Source organism: Dipteris shenzhenensis, chromosome 14 (assembly GCF_047967505.1).
Source record: "Dipteris shenzhenensis isolate YYH24624 ecotype China chromosome 14, Dip_SZ_1.0, whole genome shotgun sequence".
In the NCBI taxonomy this organism is placed as follows: Eukaryota; Viridiplantae; Streptophyta; class Polypodiopsida; order Gleicheniales; family Dipteridaceae; genus Dipteris; species Dipteris shenzhenensis.
The window spans coordinates 6263008-6286022 of record NC_141609.1 but is presented as its reverse complement, the minus strand read 5'-3'; the positions used below and the strand labels follow the sequence as shown (position 1 = coordinate 6286022).

Genomic DNA, 23015 nt, shown 5'->3' with positions numbered 1-23015 from the left:
GTAAGAGCTTTGTATCTTAGGTCAACATTGATTTTGTTAAAAGAAAAATTTTCAAATTTGGGTAGAATGATTCGTATAACACAAAGTAGATAAGTCTATGTTGAGCAGTACTTTTGAAGTGCCTTGGTTTGAGGCACATTGTCTTTTTTTCTCCCTAGCAAAAGACTTCTATTAGGTTTGAAAAAACCCTGCAAGAGGTACTTCAGAGCAGAAATACATCATGCATGGCATGAACAAAAAAACCACGTCAGCAGAAAATCTCAGTACAAGCTGGAAAGAAACCAAGAAAGAGGCTGAAACTGCCACCTCAGTCTTGCTATAGACTTTGAGAAGAAGGGAGAGCCCCTCCATCCCCTTAGAAAATAATCCCTCCTGGCAAAGGCTGCCCGGGAGGAATGTTGCATGGTCGCCCAACTAGCTATCAAAGTATGTATGATATCAGCCCAGATAGTGGCCATGGTGTGAGAGGGATGGACCTGAGATCCATCCAATGCCTCTGTGCATCTGGCTCTCCAAATATGCCATGCTGCCATACTCGCTAGTATCTCCCAAGAGGTATCCACAGAAGCATGCACAGGTCCGAAGGGGAGAAGGGAAGGTCATCCATAGAGCAATACTTAACTAAGTGTCGTCGAGATAGCCCAAGAAGAGTCTTGCCGACTTGATGGGAAAATGTGAAAGTTCTCCCAAGGAGGGGCTCTGGAGGGCCTCCAGCCTCTAGAATTGTTTTGAAACTTCTTGCATTACTGACAGTATAACAAAAGAAGGGGAGACTCTTCTTTGGGTGCCCTGCATTAATCCATTCCCATTCTTCAGGACTCCATTGCAAAAACTTGATGGGGATCCCTCTTTATAGCCAAATCCTCCAAGAACCCAAGAGAGTAAGACGTGGGCTCGGATCTAGGTGTCACTTTGAATCCTTGCTCCACATTCACTATGATCTGGGCAAGCTGAAACGGAATGCCCAAGAGAATGTTGTCTGCAGATCTAGACAGCCTGTCATCTGACTGAACATCAAAGACCAAGGCAGCCTCATGTGCTTCTCAAAACGGCTATGACCTGAAGTGGAGTGCCTGTCCTCGAGAAAGCCCCCATCCATGTTTAACAAACAACCGGACTGTCACTTGTATCCGACCCTCCTCGGGTAAGGCTGCATCTATCTGCTGAATCCTCCTTGCACTTACTTTGAGGGCTTACCATTTGTTGTTGACGATCCTCCGGAAGCTTTTTGAAAGCTTTTTAGGATCCTACAGAGGAGGCATGGCCTCTCTTCCATTTGGACTATTGCATATAATGGGACCGGCCAAGTGGTTTGCCATGCTTGTCAAGTATGCTATCATTCCACATGATAGGCTGCCTATCAATCTCTTCTAGAGAAGTTGGGGAAACTCTCCGAAGAGTAATTTTGAAGCTTTCAAGAGAGCAGCCATACGAGGAGAGGAAGGAGATGTAAGGTGGGCTGAAGTAAACATCCACGTGGTGCTGTCTACCCAATCTTCACCTGAAGAAGGGGTAACTTGCAAAGTAAGGCCCTGCACTGCAAGTCTGGATCTATGATATTGGACTCCCTTCCTTTGTGGGAAGAACAAAGGTCTCCCAAGCCACCCTTTCTATAGATTGTGCGGTGCCATCCAGCCCATTCCACAAAACGTTCCTTATAGGCCTCTTGAGCTGAGTAATGCTATCCCTAGAGCTGCACCAACAAGAGCAAACATATCAAGCTGTGGCCATTAAAACCTGTTTAACCAATCCTCCAGGAGACCAGGTTCAGTTTGGATGAACTCCAAAAAAGGAGTTTCCTCCTGATGCTCTCAAACAATGGAGCAATGCTGTGAAGAGACACCCATACCGACCTGGCATCCTAAATATTTGATCGTAACACCCCTCTAAATCCAAGTGAATCCAAAATCAGCCCCCCAATGTGGAGTGTTCTCATCTACTAATCCAAAAGCCATTGGATTTGTTCTAATTAATGTGTGCACCAGCTGCAATACATAACAAATCCAAGGCTAGCCTGAAAGAAATGAGAGTCTGAGGAGCGGCATCCAAAGAAATAGCAGTGTCATTTGCCAACTCACAATCTAGGAGTTCCTCATTATGTCTCAGGGGAAGTTTCAGCCCAAAAATATCAGCTTGAGATTTGAGAAAAATGCTCATAGCCTCAGCCACAAAAGGTTTGAAACTCTTTGAAACCCTCCCAAATGTGGATAGGAGTGTCCTCTTGCTGGCGGTGTCTCCACCAAGTGTGGGCATAATCCTCCAAGTGGAGAACATAGAAAAAGGAAAGGGGCTAGAGGGCATTCATGAAGGACTGATCTAGAAAATATGAAATCTCTCTCCCATGATTCCTCTGATAAACACCTAGCTGTGGGCTGATCTGTACAAAGAGGGGACTCCTCTAATCCATGCATCTGAGAATCCAAAACAATGAGGGTGCCCTCGAGAAAATCCCAATCTACCATGTCATAAGCTTTCTCAAAATTCAAGAGTAGAATGGCTAGTTTCTGGGCGCTATGCATAGGCAAATCCAAAGCCTGGCAAAAAGAGAAGATATTATCAAAGATGCTATTGCCATGCACAAAGCTTGTCTGCGTGTCATGATGAGATCCGGAAGAAAGGTTTGCAACCGTAGACTAATTGCTTTTGCGAGAATTTTATATAAGGTGTCCAAGAAAGTGATAGGCCTCCATTGTGACCCCTTTGGAATGTGATGGATGAGACCCTCTATGAGTGAGTCAGGTATCTCATCAGAGTTCCAAATGCCTTGTAGGGCTGAGGTAATGTGATCCCTAATCTCATCCCAATGGCCAATAAAAAAGGATGGTAAAACCCCAGCCTAACTCGGCACTTGCCCTTATGAACAGCAAGAAGTGAATAGTCTTGAATTCCATTTGGTGAAAGGGGCATCTAGCGAGACCCTAATATCTGGTTTCATCAATAATGCAATATGTTTCCAAATGTTAAACCTGGCATCATCTCCGACTGGTGTATCTGGATCTACAACAAGGAGAGGGGCATTAAAATCAGTAGCTATATGCAAGGCGGCATCGGGATCTATCTATAATACCCCGTCTGAGTCCATAAGCTGTGTGACACTCTCTCTACTATGTCTTGGATATGAGTAGAGAAGAAATGCTCATTGACTCTACCACCCATTTGAATCCAAAAGGACTCTCGTGCATGAAAGGCATACTCCACTCTTTGATCTAACAATGTCTACTGAAGAGCTGCAGCAAGGTGCTCTTGGATCTAAGCATGTGTGGGCTATTTCTGCTCTTCCCTCCGTATGGATGCCAACTGTTGGTGAAGACCAAACTCCTGTCTGAGAATCTCTTGCCTGCTAGAACCTGCGACCGAATGATAGAAGTTGCTAATATCAGAAGGGCTGCTGCCACATGTGAAGGGGACGGCACTCCACCCTGCATACGAGACACCTAGATTTGCAACATTGCCTTAGTGAGGTCCTCCTTTGCATAGAAGGCATTGGGAACCGTGATACTTGCTTCTACGAGGCTCGGAAATCATCAAAACCACTGGAAAGTGGTCTGAGGTAGAAACACTGGAAGAATTGCATACTGAACCGCCTCTATGCAAAGCCCAATCATCAAAATAAAATCCGTTAATGCATGCATGACTGGACGTCTGAGGTTTCTTGTTCGACCACAAGAATTGTGATTGAGTATGAAAGGCATCATCCAACCAAACATTTCTGCCATTGAATTGAAATAGGAAGGCATCCCAGGCTGCTCTCTCCAAAGGATGAATGCCTCCAAAGAGGGCAGAGCAGAGACATGGTATGCACATATATCCACATGTTTTGCCAGGCACGGGATTCAGATGGACAGGCTTCCCCCCTTTGAGTACAACATGGATGCAACCCTTGAGTCGATCCTACAAGATGAGATTAACCGTATCATATGGCTAGATCTCCTCTAGCCCCACACATCTCGGACTTGGGGGGGAGATCAGGAGCTCCCCACCACGACCCAATTCTACCGCGACCACTTCTTGAGAGTATCGGAGGAGGGATTAATCATCAGATCCGAGTATCTCGAGGACAGAGGAGTCTCGCATGCATTGAGGATCGCCATTGGATTGATGCAGGTTTCAACCCATCAGCGCAGGATTGAGACAGGGAGAGCAGCACATATACTCAGAACACAGCGGATCTGCATGCTATGCACACAGGGAGTAATTGAGACAGAGGAGCATCTTCTTTGTGCCTGCCCAGCCTAATATGAGATTAGGGGACGATACCACTGGCTCTACCAGGATAGGAGCGGCTTCGGCCCCATATCATGATTGATCAACTTCCATGACTAGGTCTGCATTGGGCTCTGTCTGCTTGAGATGCGCCAACACAAGGAGACTCTACTACGACATATTAGAGAGCAGCAGGAGGCGACGAGACCATAGGATACAGAGGCTGACCAGACACAGTGGTGTGTCACACTTTTTTATGCATTTGAGTCAGCTCTAGGACATAGCGGGGTGGAGGAGGAGGAGCTAGCTGATGTGCGGGCAGTCTAGATTATCGAGAGAGGGACGTAGAGGCCACCCCCGATACGGAGAGCGACTAGAGTACATTCTATTGAGGTCCGGCCTATCACAGCTTTCCGTAGAGGAGACTACTCGAGACGAGGGGTCACTTTGAACACATAGCTCAGCGGGTTTAGAGATTGAGAAGACCACGCTCCCCTCCTCCACCACAGCGTGAGACAGCCTGACAGATGCAGATCTGAGGCGTTTTCACCGCTCATAGATGAGCCACCATAGTGCCGGGTTTTCGGTTTCTGAGTCCTAGCTCTCAGCCTATTTCAGATAGCATATGCTTTGTACTTGATTTTGCTCGAGCTATTGAGCTCTTTATTTCTGCATAGTACTCAGCAAAAGGGTCTTAGAGCACCCTTTGTCCCAGCCCATTGAGACTTGTATGAGTTTTTCCTTTTGGTATACTTCGCACTTTGTCCCATAGGCCCGCGAGGCCTCCCGCGGATGTTAAAACATCATTTTGTCTTCCTTTCTTTCTACGCTCCTCCTTGTTTGAGGGCAACTTCACCATGTTGAAGTCACCTCCAATAACCTACTAATTCTGCAATGGAGGCCCAAGAGAGTTATTTTCAAAGAAGGACGTGGTCTCCTCGATTGTTAGGGGCATAAATGTTGAGAAAATTAATCTTATGTGTCCCAATCAAAAGAATGACCCACTAAGCTCTGGAGGGGAGTGATAAGACCATGTCCAACCACTTGGGGAAGAATAGAGTCTGAAATTTAAATGCAAGCCCCACCCCTAGTGCCCAAAGCAGGTGACCAAAATGTGTGACCTGAAAGCAATTTACCTAAATTTGCACAATTTCTGACATCCAGCTTGTGTTTCGCGATGTGGCACACCACCAAGGCTTTGTATGTTTCAACTAACAATCCTCATTTACAGGAGGAAGTAGAATGGAACACCTTACTCGACCTAGTGATAAAAATGGTTGCCCTATCAAAGGGGGTATGGACAAGAGTGAAAAAATTGGCGAGTGAGTAGCAAAGAACCGTAGAAGATGGGCTCGCTGCGGAGGTAGCAGGAGCGAATGGGACCTCATCTAGAGGCCTCCCCTTGGGTAGAGGAATCAGAGCTACCACACCCCGAGTGCCCAGTTTCCTCGGAGAGGGAGAAGTTCTTTGACCTTCCTTTAGAGATAGTGCTATGGGATGTAGGGTTGGTTCCTTTGGTATAGGTTAAGACATCTTTTAAGCTAGCGGCAGTGATCCCCCCTTTGCCTCTGCCTCCCCTGACCCTTAAATCCCCTTTGTCTCCGCCACCTCTACCCCTCTTCTCCACCTTCATCCTCTGCTTGCCCCTTTACCTCCTTGCAATCTTCGTCCCATTCGGCTATCCCTCCTTGGGGCAAAGTTCGGTTAGCGTCTCCGCCCTCGTGCCAACCTCGGTCCTCTCCTCATCCGTTGTTATCACCCTTGTCATCCGCCCGTCCTCCAAGCCATCCCCTCGCCTTCACCTTCATCCTCTGCCTACCCCTTTACCTCCTTGCAATCTTTGTCCCACCCCCTTGAGACAAAGTTCGGTCTCGTCCCAACCTCGGTCCTCTCTCCATCCACTATTATCACCCTTGTCACCTGTCTGTCCTCCAAGCCTTGTTACCTATCCCTGCGTCCCCCCTTCCAAAACCCCCTTGCTTGGGCCTCATTGAGCTCTCCCTCTCCAAGCCCGAGCCAACAGGCGTCCTCCGCGGACCCGGCTCCCCTCTTTTAGGTTTCAGGATGCAAGCCTTGTTTGGGCCACTTCTTTGAGAGTATTGCTGCTTGGGTGCTTGGGGCCCTAGAACTGCATGAGGATTACCCTCTCAACTTGGAGATCGTGGTCCTTTTTTTGCAGCCCTTGAAGGGATACTATTGGAGCAGTGGGTTGCTCCTCCCCTCCTTTGTGGTGCTTCAACTTTATGGCCATAGGAGAGGCGCAATGGACAACAACTCTTCTTGACCTTATGTTAAGGTCCAGATGGTGGAGATTTTGGAGGTGTGTTTGGGAAGGAAAGGTCGGGAAATCTACTTTTGCTAGTAATAGATGTGTTTGTGGGTGCGCATTGGCAGTGACTTGGTTTTTTTTTTTGGCAAAGAAAGGAACTTTCTATTAATGCTTGAAAAACTTCATACAAAACAGCAGCCCCGAAGGTGTTGAGTATGGGAAAAACCAGGTCAAGGTTGAAAGAAGAAAAACTAGCTTGTTCCAAAGAAACCCAGCCCTCAATGCCTAGGGAATCTAGGGGTTAACAGCTAGGTGGGGGAACTACACAACCAGTGAATCCCTGGTCGAGTAAAAATGTAGAAAACTCTTGCAGGCCAAGCCTTGCAAAAACGTGCGCGCCTCGCCAAAACGTGCGCGCCTCGCCACAGTCGCCCTAGAGCGCGGGGTCCCACGCTCCTAGGTGGAGCGCAGGGTGTAGATGACATCTTGCCATATGGCGACCAAGGTAGCCGAGGGTGGAACCGGATGCTCGCCCATCACTAGACTACAACGAGCAACCCAAATGTTCCATGTCGTGATATTGGCTACTACCTCCCACACGCTATCCTCCGGAGGGGGATGAGGATCCGGGCTGACCGCATCATGGAGCTCTATCCTCTGAATGCTCTGACCCTGTATTCGGTAAGCTGGAGAGACGTCATCAATCTGGAACGCGTGACCTCCCTCGGTCAACCAAGCCAGTGACTTGGTTTTAGAGGAGTGAGAAGCTCAAACGCATTGGCCTTATGAACCAATGTGTAGATAGCCTCAGAGTCTCAACCTCTCTCCTGATGTTCTAGGCTCTCAAGGTGTGTTTGGAGCCAAGGATGCCTACAGCACAGTGCCTTGTTTGCCGCATCCCCATCCTTTCCATGCGTTGGACACTAGTCAGTCGGAATGTGCACTATTTCCACGATTGGACACATCACCAGCTGCAACACTTGATCTCACGATAGGAACTGCATAGCTTGTTAGGTGGCCAGTGGATATTCTTATGCTTTAGGAGCACATGTTTTTGCCCACAAATATCTGCAGGCGGAGGCACCTTCTTCTAGGAAGGGGACATGACATCTAGTCCTTGGTAATGGGTTGAAGTTGGGGGGTTTGCAACTTCGTGCGGTGGACCCTATCTTCGGAGGTGTTTGACTTGGGTGAGCTCATTGTGGGACGTGTAGTGTGGATGGGGGATACCCGAGTAGGGATCCTCAATGCTTATGCACTCGCATGCTGTCAACAGATGTCAGAGACATGGATTGTTGGAGGTAACTAAAACAATGTGGAGTTCGAGCAGGACAAGATCAGGCCCCGAGAAGGGGGGGGGGGGGGGGGCTTCGTTCACTAACCATGCCTTCCTTGGGCATCCTTGGACTCTTTAAGAATATATTATTTTTTGTACTCTCTCTCTCTCTCTCTCTCCACCAGTACACATCACCGAAAGAAGTTGGATTTGAAGTTGGAAGTGTGTGATTCTTAGGCACTATCTTGTTTCTTCTATCTTCCACTCTGCGGTGAGTGTTTGCTATAGCAAGCAACCTCCACCACTTCATCTTTTCTAACAAGCTACTGCAGTAGTGTGTGAAGCAATTTGTCTTCAAAACTGCTTGGTGATCTTGGCATAATCAAGCAAGATTTAGTTGCCATTGGTTGCGATGATAATCTTGTATTGATTTGGCCGCCAAGAACTGTGTGGATTATGCTAGAACCAAATACACTCATATCAATCATCACTTCAGTACAGAGAAAGTAGAGGATGTACATGTTCAGATGATCTGTTGTTCTACACAGGACAATCTAGCAGATATTTTCATACTAGCAAAGGAGCAGTTCTTCTTTGCAAATACCTCCTCGCTATCTAGGACACCTTAATTTTTAAGAGGGGATTGATGATGCATATGATGCCAATATTGCTGATGCATATGATGACACAAAGAATTAAATAGTCTTGGTATTTAGTCTCTTTGAGTCTGTATGTCATTACAAACAAGTTGCATTATGACGGGGAATCTTGGGTTAATGCCCTCATTGGCTGTGATCAGTTTCGTTATTTTCGGTTGTCAAACACTCGGTTACTTTGGTCACTAGGATTGAGACTTCGGTAACTAGTGTTTAGAGGAGGGATGTACCTGGACAGTCTGTCCACCCAAGCGCAACGGTTGATTCTCTTCATCAAAGGTGCCAGCTCTCACTAGATCCAAAGCCACTGTCACATGAGCTCATCTTGTCTATTGTTAGCTGATCGGTGGAGTTGGTCCCACAGACAACATACACAGGCCCAGTCATTCAGATGGATAGCTGATTTGTTGGTAGACAACCAAGGGCCTCCCATCATTGCCCTTTACGTTTGGGTTCTCACTCCCTCGCAGCAATAGCGCGATGTATTTTCTTAGACAGGAGTCTTATGGGTCCATTAAACACTAGGATTTAATATGACTTTGGATGTAGGTTTTCTTACATAACACTGATGTTCTTTGTCGTGTGAAATGTGCACGAAGTGCTCTCCAACTGTGTGTCTCTGCTAGTATATGACCTTTTCTTTCTATGTATTTCGATTGTCCCATCTGCAAACTTGTGTTACTGGCTGCAATTTTTGTATGATTAAAACATTGTCTTTTGAGCCAAACATAGGAGGGAGAAGAGACATGCAATTTCAGCACGCTTGTGTGAATTGCCCTTGCCCTTGATCTTCGAACTTTTATTGAAGTCCAACACAAAGCTTTTCAAATCAAAAGAAGCTGTTACTAATATTATCTTTTTTGTTCTATGTTAATTTACTGTTGAGCAGGTTATCAGTACAGCAAGGACGTGCAATTGCATATTGATTGTGCTGGATGCTATAAAGCCCATCACACACAAGCGCTTGATAGAGAAAGAACTAGAAGGATTTGGAATCAGGTATGGGAGTTGGATTGCATCTAGTGTGCCTTGTTTTTTTGCATATCGACTTATACAAACCGATTCAATAAGACCGAAACCGCTTTTTCAGGCTGAATGCGACACCACCCAATCTAACATTCAGAAGAAAGGACAAAGGTGGCATCAATTTTACCTCCACTATCACACCAACACATCTTGATTTAGACACAGTTAAGGCCATTTGTGGAGAGTATAGAATTCATAATGCTGATGTGTCTCTAAGATACGATGCAACTGCGGATGATCTGATTGATGTCATTGAAGGCAATCGGATCTATATGCCTTGCATCTATGCAGTCAACAAGGTTGATCAAATAACACTTGAAGAGTTGGAAATTTTGGATAAACTTCCCCACTATTGCCCAGTGAGGTATGGAAGAAAAACATACTTTTTTCTTATTCCTCCTTTGCCACTTTGCCAATAATTCATATGAATGATTCATTGATTTTAATGAGTCCCTTTTTTATTGGGTTTCTATTTCTCTAGACTTCATCCACTTCAAATGTGAATATCAATATACTTGTAGCAATATAATGAGTTCTTTGAAAATGTGATCAGCACTCTATTTTAGAATGCAATATAAACGAGTTCTTTGATAATGTGATGAGCACTCTATTCTAGTTTTAAAACAATTGTATTGCATGCCTTCTATTTGGTTTTGGAAATAAATTTGATGATGAAATAATGGTGCAATATCTTGCAAGGGAGAGATTATTTGATAGTGTCTCCTATGATTTTAAAAGGAGGAATTTGCGAATTTGGTAGCTACTTAAACATCTAAGTTGAACACTAGGAAACGTAGGTATACGATTCTCCAAGGTCACATGTTTTCTTATCTTGCCTCATTAAGAACAGTGTGTGCTGTTCCAACGTACATGTGATGGAGTTCATCGCACTCTTTGTACTCATTATAGTGTCTTTTTTAGATGATCACATAGAAGGGATTTGTTGAGCAGAAATTGTGATAACCTCTGTTCACAAGGGAAGCAGTCTTTTGTACTGATGGAAGTGTAGTAAAAAGGCCCAGCGTGTGCTGCACACATGTACGCCCACACACACATGCAAGTCATACAGAGGATCGAGGGCAGCGAGCACTAGGACAGGCAGGATTCCATAGGCAGCATTCTACCTTAGACCACATATTCACTTTGAGAGCTGGCATTGAGGAGGCAAGATTTCAGACACTAGAAAGTCTACACATGCTTTGTAAACTTTCGAAAAGCTTTTGACACGGTCCCATGTTCCCACATGGTCAAGAGACTACAGGAGATGCAGATTCCAAAGACGCTGATTTGGGGTATGGGGAGTTTATCTGAGTCAGCCACCACAGGCAGAATACATCCCCCGAGCGGTCTATCAAACTGGGTCGAGATCATGGTTGGAGTGAAGCAAGGCTCTCCACTCTCACCGACCCTCTTTGGACTCTACATCGATGAGATCACATCTTTCATAGATTGCCTAGGAGGTGAGGGTTCACTCTTGGGTGATCTCATGATACAGATATTGCTATATGTTGATGACATAGTCCTCATATCATCCCCAGCGGAAGGGATGCAGAGACATTTGGAGGCACTAGAGGTGTTTTGCAAAGAGAGAGACTTGATAGTCAACCTTGGGAAGACCAAGGTTATGGTCTTCAACACCTCACATGCAATGACTCGTCGCCTTAGCTTCACCTATTGTGACGAGCTAGTTACACACATGGGACATGCATACTCTTTATTGTGTAGGCATGCATAAATGCATGCATATCTGCAGCCTCACCAGGGGATGTGTTTCACCCCCCCAAAATGTCAAAACAGTTTGGACGTAAATGAAACTTTGAAACAGCAAGTATTTTGTTGTTTACATTATATAAACACTTCTTATCTTTTACAGAAAAGTTATATAATTGAATGTTTCAATGCAACCAATTCCAGGAAATTTTGAAGCATTTCATTTTGATGTGTCTGAAAACCTTGACGCATTTCATAAAACGATGTATTATCACTGCATATGGGCATTAGTGCACACAAGCAAATGGGCATGCATGCATGCATGTGCATGTAAATCTATGGTACTCGCATGCACTCAGTCCTACACATATTTGGGAGCAGTCTTCACAGGACCCCTTTTCACAATAACACATTTAGCCTAGGCATGACTCACACAAGGATGGGGTGCTTTGGCCCGATTAGAGAGACTGTGCTCCCAGGCACACTTTCAGGACCCACCAACGAAGAGCTGGCTCTTTGACACACTAGTGCGACCGACGGCCATGTATGCAGCACCCTTCTGGGGATGTGACTTATTGAAGGCCGAGTGGAGGAAATTTGAGACCGCACCTACTTTTTAGCGTAGCCGGAGACCCAAGCTCTTGGGCACCTCTTGGTGGTATGGGACGTCAGGCTGGTTGGGAGATGTGCCAACAGCTCAGCCCATGGGACGTCCTAGTTCCGGAGTCTTTTCCTTGCGGACGACATGGTTGGTTGGTGAGCTAGCCTAGAACCATTCATGTTGTTTTTGTGGTCGCTTGTCTGTGCTTGTTTTGAAGGTTCAAGATTCTAGAAATCTGGGAGGTCATGTCAAGAAGCGCCTTCTTGTAAGAATTTTATATCAAGATGCAAAACGGAGATACTAATCAACAATACTTATTATGTATGCTTGTTACAATAAAATATGCAAGAAGCTTCCTCCATCAGGAACATAGCTTGTTGTGCAAATGAATGTTGTGCAGAACCACTCTGTCGCTAGAATTTGGGAGATTCACCTCGCATGTGTGAAGATTTGCATCTGTGAATTTTGTTTGCTATCCTAGTGGAAGTTCCTCTGGTGTGAAAATGTGATTTGATGCATGCTAGAAAACAGATGCTATTTTCTAGATGCTAAATTCAAATCCAACTTCTTTCCTTCATGTGTACTAGTGTAGAGGAAGAGAGAGATGTAGACAATAATTGAACAATGCTGAAGAGAGAGTAGAATATGTATTATCCCAAAAATGGACCACAACCATATAGAAAAATGTGTACACAATATGCCAGTATCTAGCAACAGGTGCTGCCCAGATATAGACCCTTGTTACTCTAGACTATTCACCTACCTCCTCTTGGCACCCTTAAAACACTCCTCTAGAGGTGGGCTGTGTAGTGGTGCCCTGTGGACACTCCTTGCTACTGCTCTTCTTGAAGGCCTGTGAATGAGTGTTCCACGAACATCATATCTTTTTGCTTCTTTGGAACTGCAGCTAACGTGAGAACCTGAAGACCCTTAGTGCAGGTACTGCTCTTCACCCTGTAGGTGATCTGTAGACTATATTGCACAGCTTCTGGATGATTCTCAGCCTCTCTGCCGTCCTGGTGAACAGCCGAGAATAGAATAGCCCATGGGCTAGGGGCCCTTTTATAGGGCTTGGAAGCCCTCCAAAATACTGGTCCAGTTAGCAGACTGGTCTGACCAGATACTGTAGACTTATGTTCTCAAAAATTTGAAAAATTTCAAATGTAAAAAAAATGTTTAAAAAATTTCAAACGTTTGAAATAGCCGTAGCATGTGAATGCAACTCCCCCCCCTGGGAAATAGCAAACCAAGAGACCGAGTCCTTGCAGGTATCTGAACACACACTTCACAACTTGCCAATGAGAAGTCTTAGGGCTGTGCATAAATCTGCTCAGTTGGGACACTGCATACTGAATGTTGGGCCGCGTGTGACAAGTAAATAGGGCATCCCACAGTGTGGCTGTAAACAATGACATCAAACAGTTCACTAGCATCATGGATGGACAACTTAAGCCCAGGCTCCATAGGAGTGGAAATGGGCTTGCAATTCTGAAATCCGACTCTTTCCAATAGTTTCCCATTATATTTGGCCGGCAATAAACCTATGTTTCTATCATGATGCGCAGATAATAATGAAGCAGCCCCAAATTTGACATTTCAAATGTCCTCTACAGTTCAGCCTTGAAACCTGCAACTTTTGCACCATTTGGACCAGTGAGCAGCATGTCATCGACATAAAGGACAATAAAAAGCAAATCCTTCCCCCTTCTTCTAAATTGGTGAGCAAAATGTCATTGACTTATAGACAATAATAAGCAAATGCCCCCTTTTTTCTTGATATAGAGAGTACTCTCATGTGGACTATTTTGCATTCTTTGCCTGGTACAAATTCATCAGTTTTGGCATACCAAGCTCTAGGAGCCTGCTTCAAGCCATGCTTTGAGTTTGCTGAGTCAAGAACAAAATAAACTCCTAAAAATGGGAATCATCATTGGACAGATGGAGAAGTATATAAATGCGTGGGCTTCCGCCTTGCCAAAAGAGAGAGTCAATTATGAGTTTGCTGGCCAGGGATCATGAAACCAATGGGCTGAGAAACAAAGATCTCTTCCTGAAGGTCCCCATTTTAGAATGCAGTGTTAATGTCTAGCTAATGGATATGCCATCCATAAAATGTAGCTAATGCAACCACACACTTGACAGTGGTCATACGAGAAGTGGGGCAAAGGTCTCATCAAATCTATGCTTTTCTTCTATGCATAGCCTTTGCAACAAGATGGGTCTTGTACCTGTCTATGGAAGCATCTGATTTGCATTTCAGCTTGTACACTCCAATTGCTTTCTTGCATGTAGGGAAGTCCAACAACTCACAAGTGTGGTTTTTTTCCATGGATTCTAACTCCGCTTACAAAGCCTACATCTGATTCACATTACACATGCATCATCAAAGCAATTTGGTTCATCCATCTCAAGTATCTTGCTGACACAAGCTGAGTCACAACAATGAGCATCCTCAGCATCTCTCGTGTGTGGCCTGGAAGAGGTGCAGAAAGCTTGCTCTTCTTGAGATTACGGAGCAGCCAATAAGGAACTCTCCTTGATTCCTGCCTGCCCTACTATACTTTCTTATGCCACCGCATCCTCAATATGTTGCTCAGTGACCGGACCAGCCTTAGGTTCAACCAAGGCATCATCCACTGAAGGACCCTGGTGCAAATTCTTCTTTAGGCATTTCATATGCAACTTGAAATGAAATGGGCCACAACATTAGATGAACCCTGATTTCTGTCAAAAACATCAAGGGGCAGATTTGCATTTTCTGCCAAAGTAAAATCCCTATTGGTAAAGAACTTCTTTGTGACATGATTGTAAAGCTTGTAGCCCTTGCTTTCACTGTTGTAGCCCAGCGATTCTGATTCCCTCGCATTGAGAGTTTGAGAAAGAAAGAAAGAAAGAAAGAAAATTTCTCAGAGTCTTTGGAAGACTGATGGGTCTATGAGACTGAAAGAAAACCTGATACAAATCATAGTAAGGGTGGAGCTACTAAACGAGCATCATCACCCGTGCTGAGTCCTAAGTCTGATCATACATAATCAAATACATCTGGGTGTGACAATGAAAAGAAAGATAAGACTCTGGCAAGGAGTTTGAAGTAATGGTAACAAGCTGTGAGTCTGGAATGGAGTTGTGCTCGCACCCTCATCTATGTGCACGCTATCAAGCTCTTTGTGCAAATATAAGACTTTCGCCTCATTTTGAGCCTGATACATATTTTTCAAAATATCCCAGGCATCTTTAGCAGTCTATGTCATGATATGATTATTTGTATTAGATCCTAGTAGATCATTCTAGGGAATTTGGCGATTACCCTATGATTGTAACATTGTAAATTGGCCAATTTAATATAATAAAATATGCACGTATGCATTAGGTCCTAGGATGGTTAGGAAAGGGTAGCATTGTGCATGGGTATTGCATTAATCAATGGTAAGCATAAAGAGTCATAGGCCAAGGGTAGAATAATGGGGTATGCCCAAGGGATGTGATCCCAAGAGGCATGAGGGTTGCACCCTCTCGTGTCATTCATGGTGTGTGAGTATGGGGATGAGCATGTAGGAGAGGCTAGCAAAAATACACTCATGTGGGCACTCCTTCCACCCCATTTGGACGGCCAATCTGCCTCAACTTATGCATCATCTACACACATGTGCATCCCTGCATCCAAGATCGTGACAGTTTGGCAGGATCCGATGTGAGGCACAATGAAACAGTTATGAATGTAACTATCGCGAGATGAATCAATGGTATAAAGGTCAATGCTAACATGCCTGGCATAGTAACCTCTGTCATATGCACAGCCTTGCCCTTCCTCGATCATTCTTGACGATGAAGGTACAATTCCTTGCAATGTGCCCTGCCTTGTGACACTTGAAGCAAAGGATCTACTCCTTGTCTGTAGATGAGTCCACGGGATCCTTCTGCTACTGTTTTCTTGGAAACTTGGTTCTGGAAGTTGAAGTGGTGCGAGGCCTATTGGCAGTGTTATTGTTGTTCCTTTGGGTGGCCATTAAAATTTCCTTCGGATGACAGTCTTGGTGCACTCTTTTGGCAGGAGAAATGATGGTGTCATCATAATTCTTGGCTAAGCACATCACATCCTCACGAGGTGTAGTTTTGTTATGACACACTTCCATTTGATAGAGTTGAGATAGAAAAACAAGCATGGCACCTGATCAGAGAAGATGAGAAATTTGTGCTGCAAGGGGAATTCATTGGTACCAAACCTACAATCCCCTTGTAGTTTCACTTCATTTAGTCCTGCAATCTACATACTGTTTGTACCTGTTGTTGTCTCTAGCTTCCTTGGATCCAACACTTAATGAATAGATGGTAGATTTAATACTAAATAGATGATAGATTTAATACGAGATGAGCATGGGCTAGATTTAGTTATCAGAAATCAATGGAAGAATTAGAAATCAAATCAGAGAACTGATAAATTGATCAATTAAAGGTTGTTAGCTTTTAATTTTTGGACAGATAAGAATGGCGAAACCTTAGTCCATGATGTCGAACATATTATTTATGTGATTATATTTAGTTTCCAGTAATCTGCATAGGTGCATAGTACCATCCTCTTTCTTCATCAATTAAAGCAGTGAAGTCACCGGGGGGAGGGGTTACAGGCATTAGTGCCCCACAAGCTCAGTAGTACCTCTAAGAGGAAAAAAGACCACACTCCACTCAAGTGCCTGAATCAGGGACAATCAACATCGACATATAGAGAATGTCTGAAGTGCCCAGGAGGTGGCCTGTGACATAAAAGAGATAAGGTGATGCAAGACTTGATGGGAGAATCTATAGGCCCATGGATATGAGAGAAGACTGATGAACTTGTGATCTAGATTAAATCCTAGGCTGTTATCACAGGTAGATTTAGTTATCGTAAACTAATGGATGAATCAAAATGAAATCAAAGAAGTCCGAAGGATTGACAACTTAAAGGTTGTTTGTACAGTTAAAATTTTTTGGACAGATAAAGAAGACTGAAACGATACACCATGAAAATGACACCTAGAACATGAGATATGACTTAAGTGTTACCTGGTACTCGACACATTGGCTTATGGAAGGCACATCACACATGGCATAAGTCATCACGTGACAAATGGCACATGATGCCAGAGTCACCATAGCATCCTCTCCTACCAGTGGCTCCCCCACGTTCGATACTAAGTCTTCATGAATCTTCAGTCTCATGCTCCTAAGAGCCATCCATGTGGCGCCCCAGTGTAACTGGGTCAACATATGAATCTTCAGTTTCATGCTCCTGAGAACCATCGGGTGGCCTTTGAACTGTCATCACTGACAGTGCCTTCCTTGAGTATCTCATTACAATCTTCTTGCAGCAGGCGTTGAGTGCCTCTCATTTAGGCCTCCCCTTTTGTCTATCCTAAAGGCTTTTACATTCCATTCTCCAAGAACCTGAGAACATCTCACATAGCTAGCCAATGCCCCAGATGAGTTAGACTCCAGCAGTGGGGAAGAGGTGACACGGGGTCAGTGTTCTATCTGATTTTCATTGGTGATCTCAGTACCTTTGGGAGCATGGTCTCTTAACCTCTGTCAGGAACAGATTCTGTCATTGCCTGTCATCAATGCAAGCCAGGTACATAGCAGAAGCTCCCTCTATTGGCAAAATTCCATCCACTTGATCAATCTCCTGTAACTCAGAGACATTGCGGAAGCCAGTGTACCCAGGTCCCAAGCCTACCATGCCTCAATCCTGAATGATGTACCTGATCCTGAAGATTTTGATACGAATTACATTGACTTTGCAACTCCTACTGTTCCTTATTATCATAATTTAAACCATGTGTAGGCAATCTTGTTGGAACATATGTGGTTGATGTAGTCACTGTTTGCAATCAGATTTCCCTGTCCATATGTGACTGCTTGCTCATCACAATCGATTCACCAAAAGATGAGTCTCATCTGACTTTGACTCATCTCTGGGCTCACCTTCCTTTTCCTTCTTTTGATCCACCAGCACGTTCTTGTAGTCTTTTGCAAAATGTCCAGGCTTATCACAATAGAACCCTTTCTTTTTCTTATCGTCCCCACTGATTGAAACTTTGTCCATCTGAAGAATCCTTATATTTACTTTTCTCGGGACAAATCGATAAGTAAAACTCCTTCTGTACAGCAGTAGACTCTTTATTGTACAACACAATTCAAAGAGGTGCTCTCTCAGTGTGTTGCTCCCCAAGGACTCTCCAATCCTGAGAAGATGCCTGCCCATTAAATTTCCCAAAATGGTAACGCTAAACCCATATACCTACAATATCATTCTTATAGAGTAAATCAGAGAATTCAACTCAGAAAAAAAGACCGATTCCTGCATGCACACGCTGAATGTAGAGTTCAAAATAGAATTGGACTGCAACCATGCACTGTCACAAGCCGTGACGTGGCTTTGAAATGGAGCATAAGGACTACATAATGAAGCTGTCCATGTTCACGTAGTTTAAGACTGTCATAAGCCGTAATGATAAGGAACCTGTCATAAGCCATAACCTGTCATAAGCAACCTGGCGTCTAAGCACTGCTAAACTGAGCATATTGCTGATCAAGGCTGAGCATGAAGGCTGGTATAACTGATCCAAAATTAGTGTAGAAAAGCTATTCTCTACTGTACAGGAAGCTGATCAGATTTAGAAGTAGGAGAGGCATGATGGAGCTACGTCTGGCAGGTGAGAGGCTGCACAGAACTGAGCAATGGGAGGAGCAAGGCTACAGTGGATCTCACAGTTCAGTCAGCCAGAAAAGAGCAGTGCAGGCAGCCAATGCTAAGCAAGCACATGAGCAGCTCTAGGATTGTGGGGAGCAAGATGGAGCATGTTGGAGCTCATGGAGGAGAAGAGGAAGCTCCAGGAGCAGATGCGAAAGGATATATGAGTGAGGCAGCTTTCTTTTGTAGACTGCCATGATCTCTCTTTCTATAGGAGAGGAGAGAAAGAATGTTCTCTGCAGGATGGATCAGTTTTTCTAACTAAAGGAATGTAGTCATGCAGGAGAGTTTGAGGACATCAAACCCCTCAAGCGTTGCACATAGTGCCATGTGTTTACGACAAGTCTTGGCTAAAAGGTTGATTAGGGGTACAGGTATATTGTGGAGGTGACAAGTGGTGCATATCATCAAAGCACATTATCATGTGGAAGCCATTGAATTCTTCAAAGAAACTCTCTAGGGCTGTCTTGTTGGACTTAATCCAAAGTTTCAATCTTGGTGACTAAATGTTAAAGTTTCAATCTTGGTGACTAAATGGTTGCTTTGTAAAAGCTTCCAAGTCTGAGTGTCTCAAGGTACTCTTGAGTTCAGATAGCCACCAAAGCATGTGGACCTGTTTTCCTACGTGGATCAAATGTCCTGCAAGAAAAATATATTATATTGTAGCTTTTAGGTGTTAGTTTTAGACCCCAGCCCTAGACTTGCAACAACAGGGATGTAGCATGCTCCAACATGTAAGAACTGGGGGTCAGCCCCCTTGCCCCATGCTAGTGGTTGAAAGAGGTTGCAACCTGTGGAAGGAGATGCTCTGATGAGGAGATGAAGTGCATGCCATCTAATTTATAGGTGTACTCTTTTATAGGTTCTTTCTCCTTTCCCATTCCATGCATCTAATTTACAGTTGTACTCTTTTGATGAGGAGATTCTTGCAATTGTATGCAATGGCACCACCACTTATATCAAGCCAGTTACCCCATGAGGACCGAGGCCTCTTCAGAACCAGTCCAAAATCAATTTGACTTGTTTGATTTACTATTTGAACATTCACTTCCTTGATATCATGAGAGCTCTCCCATAGTGAAAAAGCTGATGTTGTCTTAATTCTGTGTTAAGTAGCTGCTCATTCTTTATGAGGTGATTCTAGAGACATCTGAACTTGGCTCTTGGCATGAATGTACAGATGTTCAATAGCATTACACAAATAAAATATACTATAATTTGGCATATATTAACCTTTAATCTAATTCTGATACTTAGGCCACATATGTGTACTTACATAACGGGACTGTGACAGCCATGGTTGTTAATGGGGGAATCATTGGAAGCTTTGTAACCAAAGGGAAGTATTTGCAACACTGGTGCCGCCAGCCACTTCATATGTGAAACACATGGTACCTCCAGGAAATAGCAGTGTGATTGTGCACATTGCCATACCACCACATGGGATGCAAGTTGAAGCTATGATTGTACTATGGCAAGTAATCATGATTTTACTTTTTTAAGAATCCTTTGACATGTTAGGGCTTGATCTAGATTGCTCTTACATTCATTCACAGTGTTCCATTGATGGAAATCTACCAGAATATGCTGCATGTGTCACTTGGAGAGACTCTCCTCTTGTTTATTGATAATATGATGCTCGTCCTCACTGCAGGATGCTGTATGGTGCGCTACAATGTAGATAATGGAAGTTGAGCCTATGACTCTATTCATTGAATCACACATTGAAGTTATGCTATCCAGTTATGATGGAATCCATAGAACTATTAGGTTACAAGTGAGATTCTACTCGTATTCTTCCTGGGTCTTGCATTGAAAGAGATTTATTAGAATGTGGGCACTTTGGCTCTACTTCTGTCTAAGTTATGGATGATATGATGCTCTTGTTCTCCATAGGACTTTTCCAAGCCAATTAAGATGCACCCCGTGGACCTTGCACCTCACCCCATGCAAAAATTAACCTTACAGAACAAAGGATCTCTCTTTCCATGCATAGCATGCTTCTTGAAAACAGGAAAACAAAATTACTCGTTTCAATACCAGCTTATTTGTATTATTTAATGTTATGGAACTATGGTAAACCTCCTCCTTGTTCAGGTGAATTGAAGAAAAGAATGCTTTTTGCTTATGTTGCGATGCAGATTGATTGAGAGTTGTGTGATATTTAATGGAATGCAGTAGAGGTCTAAATGAAAAGAAGTATATATCATATGAGTTGCTTGTATAGCCTGTTCAGCTTTCGTTTTACAAATCTTCTACCATGGTGCAGTGCTCATTTAGAATGGAATCTTGACGGGCTTCTAGAAAAGGTGTGGGAGTATCTAGATCTTGTTCGCATCTACACTAAGCCCAAGGCGATGAGCCCTGACTATGAAGACCCCGTAATTCTGTCTGCAAAGAAGCGCACGGTTGAAGATTTTTGCATGAGGATTCATAAAGACATGCTAAAACAGTTCAAATAGTAAGCTGTCATTAAGCTTTTGACTTGGTTTCATCTATTTCACTGTCAGTTTATTTGCATAGTTCTTTTTTTTGGAGGTTGTAAGGTTGCTGATCTTGCTTGGTATGACACAAATAACATTATTTTTCTAAATTGATGGACCGTTTGTTTGGATAGTGCCCTTGTTTGGGGATCAAGTGCTAAACATAAACCACAGAGGGTTGGGAAGGTATGTTAGCACCATTAAGTTCTTACGTTACATTTTCTTTAAATTATACGATCTTCAGTAGAACTCAAATATAAAAAATATTTTGGATATGTTCCAATAGGATTTCATTTGTTGCATACACAGGAGCATGAATTAGAAGACGAGGATGTTGTACAGATAATAAAAAAAGTCTGAGGCATCAATGTTCGTCTGCCCTACTGATTTTGAACAATAGGTAATGGCTTCGTGATTTTCTTGATAGAAAGAGGCTATACTGTGACATTGTTCTGGCTCCCATAAAACTTTCCATAAGAAAAGGTTAAGAGTGATCTGATGAAGTGCTTTCGATAGCTTCAGCTTTTTGTAGCTTATATTACTTTAATAGCACCCAAGTGTTATGAAGGGTTGTCTTGCTTTGTAAAGACACGTTTTCTACACTGTGGATAAGTGCTGCTCCTCTCTGCTTGCAGGTCAGTGTGGAGATTATCGATGCTGTTGGAACATGATCTTACTGTGCTTTTAGTAACATAAGGAGCATACGTTTGTAGTGCTGTACATATGAGGTAAACTGTGCGTTTCTTGGTAATAATGACAACATATTTTGTCAATATTGTGAAAGAAGTGCTGGGCAGATGTCTATTGTTTCAACTCATCTAAGCTTTAGAAAACCCGCTTATGTCAGTGGGTGTGGTATCTTATTTGGTCAGCCTACTGGGTTCTAAATTATTGCTGGTGTTGTATACGTTTGCTATTATGAAGAGACTGAAAATGCAATTCGCATGAGGTGTGAATGAGTAATGACGCAATTTAACTGTCAGCCAGATGATATTTATTGTACATTCATAATCATGCTGAATGTTTGAGTTTTGATGTTGAACTGCAAGATCAAATGTATTGCGCATGCAGATTGTTGAAGCTTTGTTAGTCCTGTTACCTTTCCCTCTGGAGTAACAATGGAAGACATAGCAGCTCCCTAATCCACCCATGCCTAAAGCATTGCACGAGTTACATGCATATTCTTACTACTGAAGAAGATTGTAATTGCAATATGTTCTTTTAGTTAGCAAACATTCATTGGAAACAGCGTTCACTAGTCATAAAAGTTTTATGTGCTCTTTTAGTTTAAACCAAAATTTGGCTTCTCTATGCTAGCCTTTCATCAAGTACTAGTACTTGAATAAATAGACGTTTGTGTGTGCATCGTGTGTTGTCAGGGGTTGGGAGGGGGCAGCTCTATGTTTGAAGGCACACTTGTGTGTACACATATACACTCTGTGTCTGTGTAAGTACATTGTCGTGTTTGTATGTTTTCATATTTGTAAACATGCCAAGGTGGTCCTCGTTGATTCATGTGTGGCTTTAGGTGTGTTCCATGCTACTTGGTTTTAGTGCAAGCTAATGGTGGTAACTATGGCTACTTGACTCATAAAGTGCGATGTGCTGCCTGGCAACACAACTTTTATTGCTCTTTCGTAGGCTACTTTACATTTTGTCACTACATGAATTACTTGTGATTTGCTCTTTACAGTGACTGAGATGTTTTTAATTGCTAGGTTGTCTCTTGTGTGCCTATGGAGTTGCCACAATATTACATAGTACTATGGAAATGTTCCTCACCATACTTATGTAGGAATGAATTAGCAATACAAAGAGGTTTGGCGAGGTTGAGTGAAGATGATGGCGAGATTGTGAGGGTAATGGAGAGGTTTGGCGAGGCTGAGCAAAAGAATGAGTGGAGGCTAATGAAGAGGTTTCGCGACGGTGAGCGGAGACCAACGAAGAGGTTTGGCGAGGCTGAGCGGAGACCAATAGAGAGGTTTGGCGAGGCTGAGTAGAGGCTAATGGAGAGAGAGAGAGAGAGATTTGAGAATGGTGTGCAACGATATGTGGATGGAA

At 43.6% G+C, this 23015-nt stretch overlaps 1 protein-coding gene across 1 annotated transcript in view; it reads left to right on the top strand.

The window, feature by feature from the left end:
* The window catches only part of LOC147894120 (GTP-binding protein-like protein), a 62747-nt gene extending 40623 nt beyond the window's left edge, over positions 1–22124 (top strand). Inside the window, exons 6-11 of the mRNA XM_087384557.1 lie at positions 9294–9403; positions 9495–9794; positions 20741–20932; positions 21089–21140; positions 21264–21354; positions 21590–22124. Of these exons, the coding sequence (XP_087240683.1) occupies positions 9294–9403; positions 9495–9794; positions 20741–20932; positions 21089–21140; positions 21264–21314 (705 nt within the window). The 3' untranslated portion in view covers positions 21315–21354; positions 21590–22124. The remainder of the gene's footprint in view (positions 1–9293; positions 9404–9494; positions 9795–20740; positions 20933–21088; positions 21141–21263; positions 21355–21589) is intronic.
* The last annotated feature ends 891 nt before the right edge of the window (positions 22125–23015 follow it).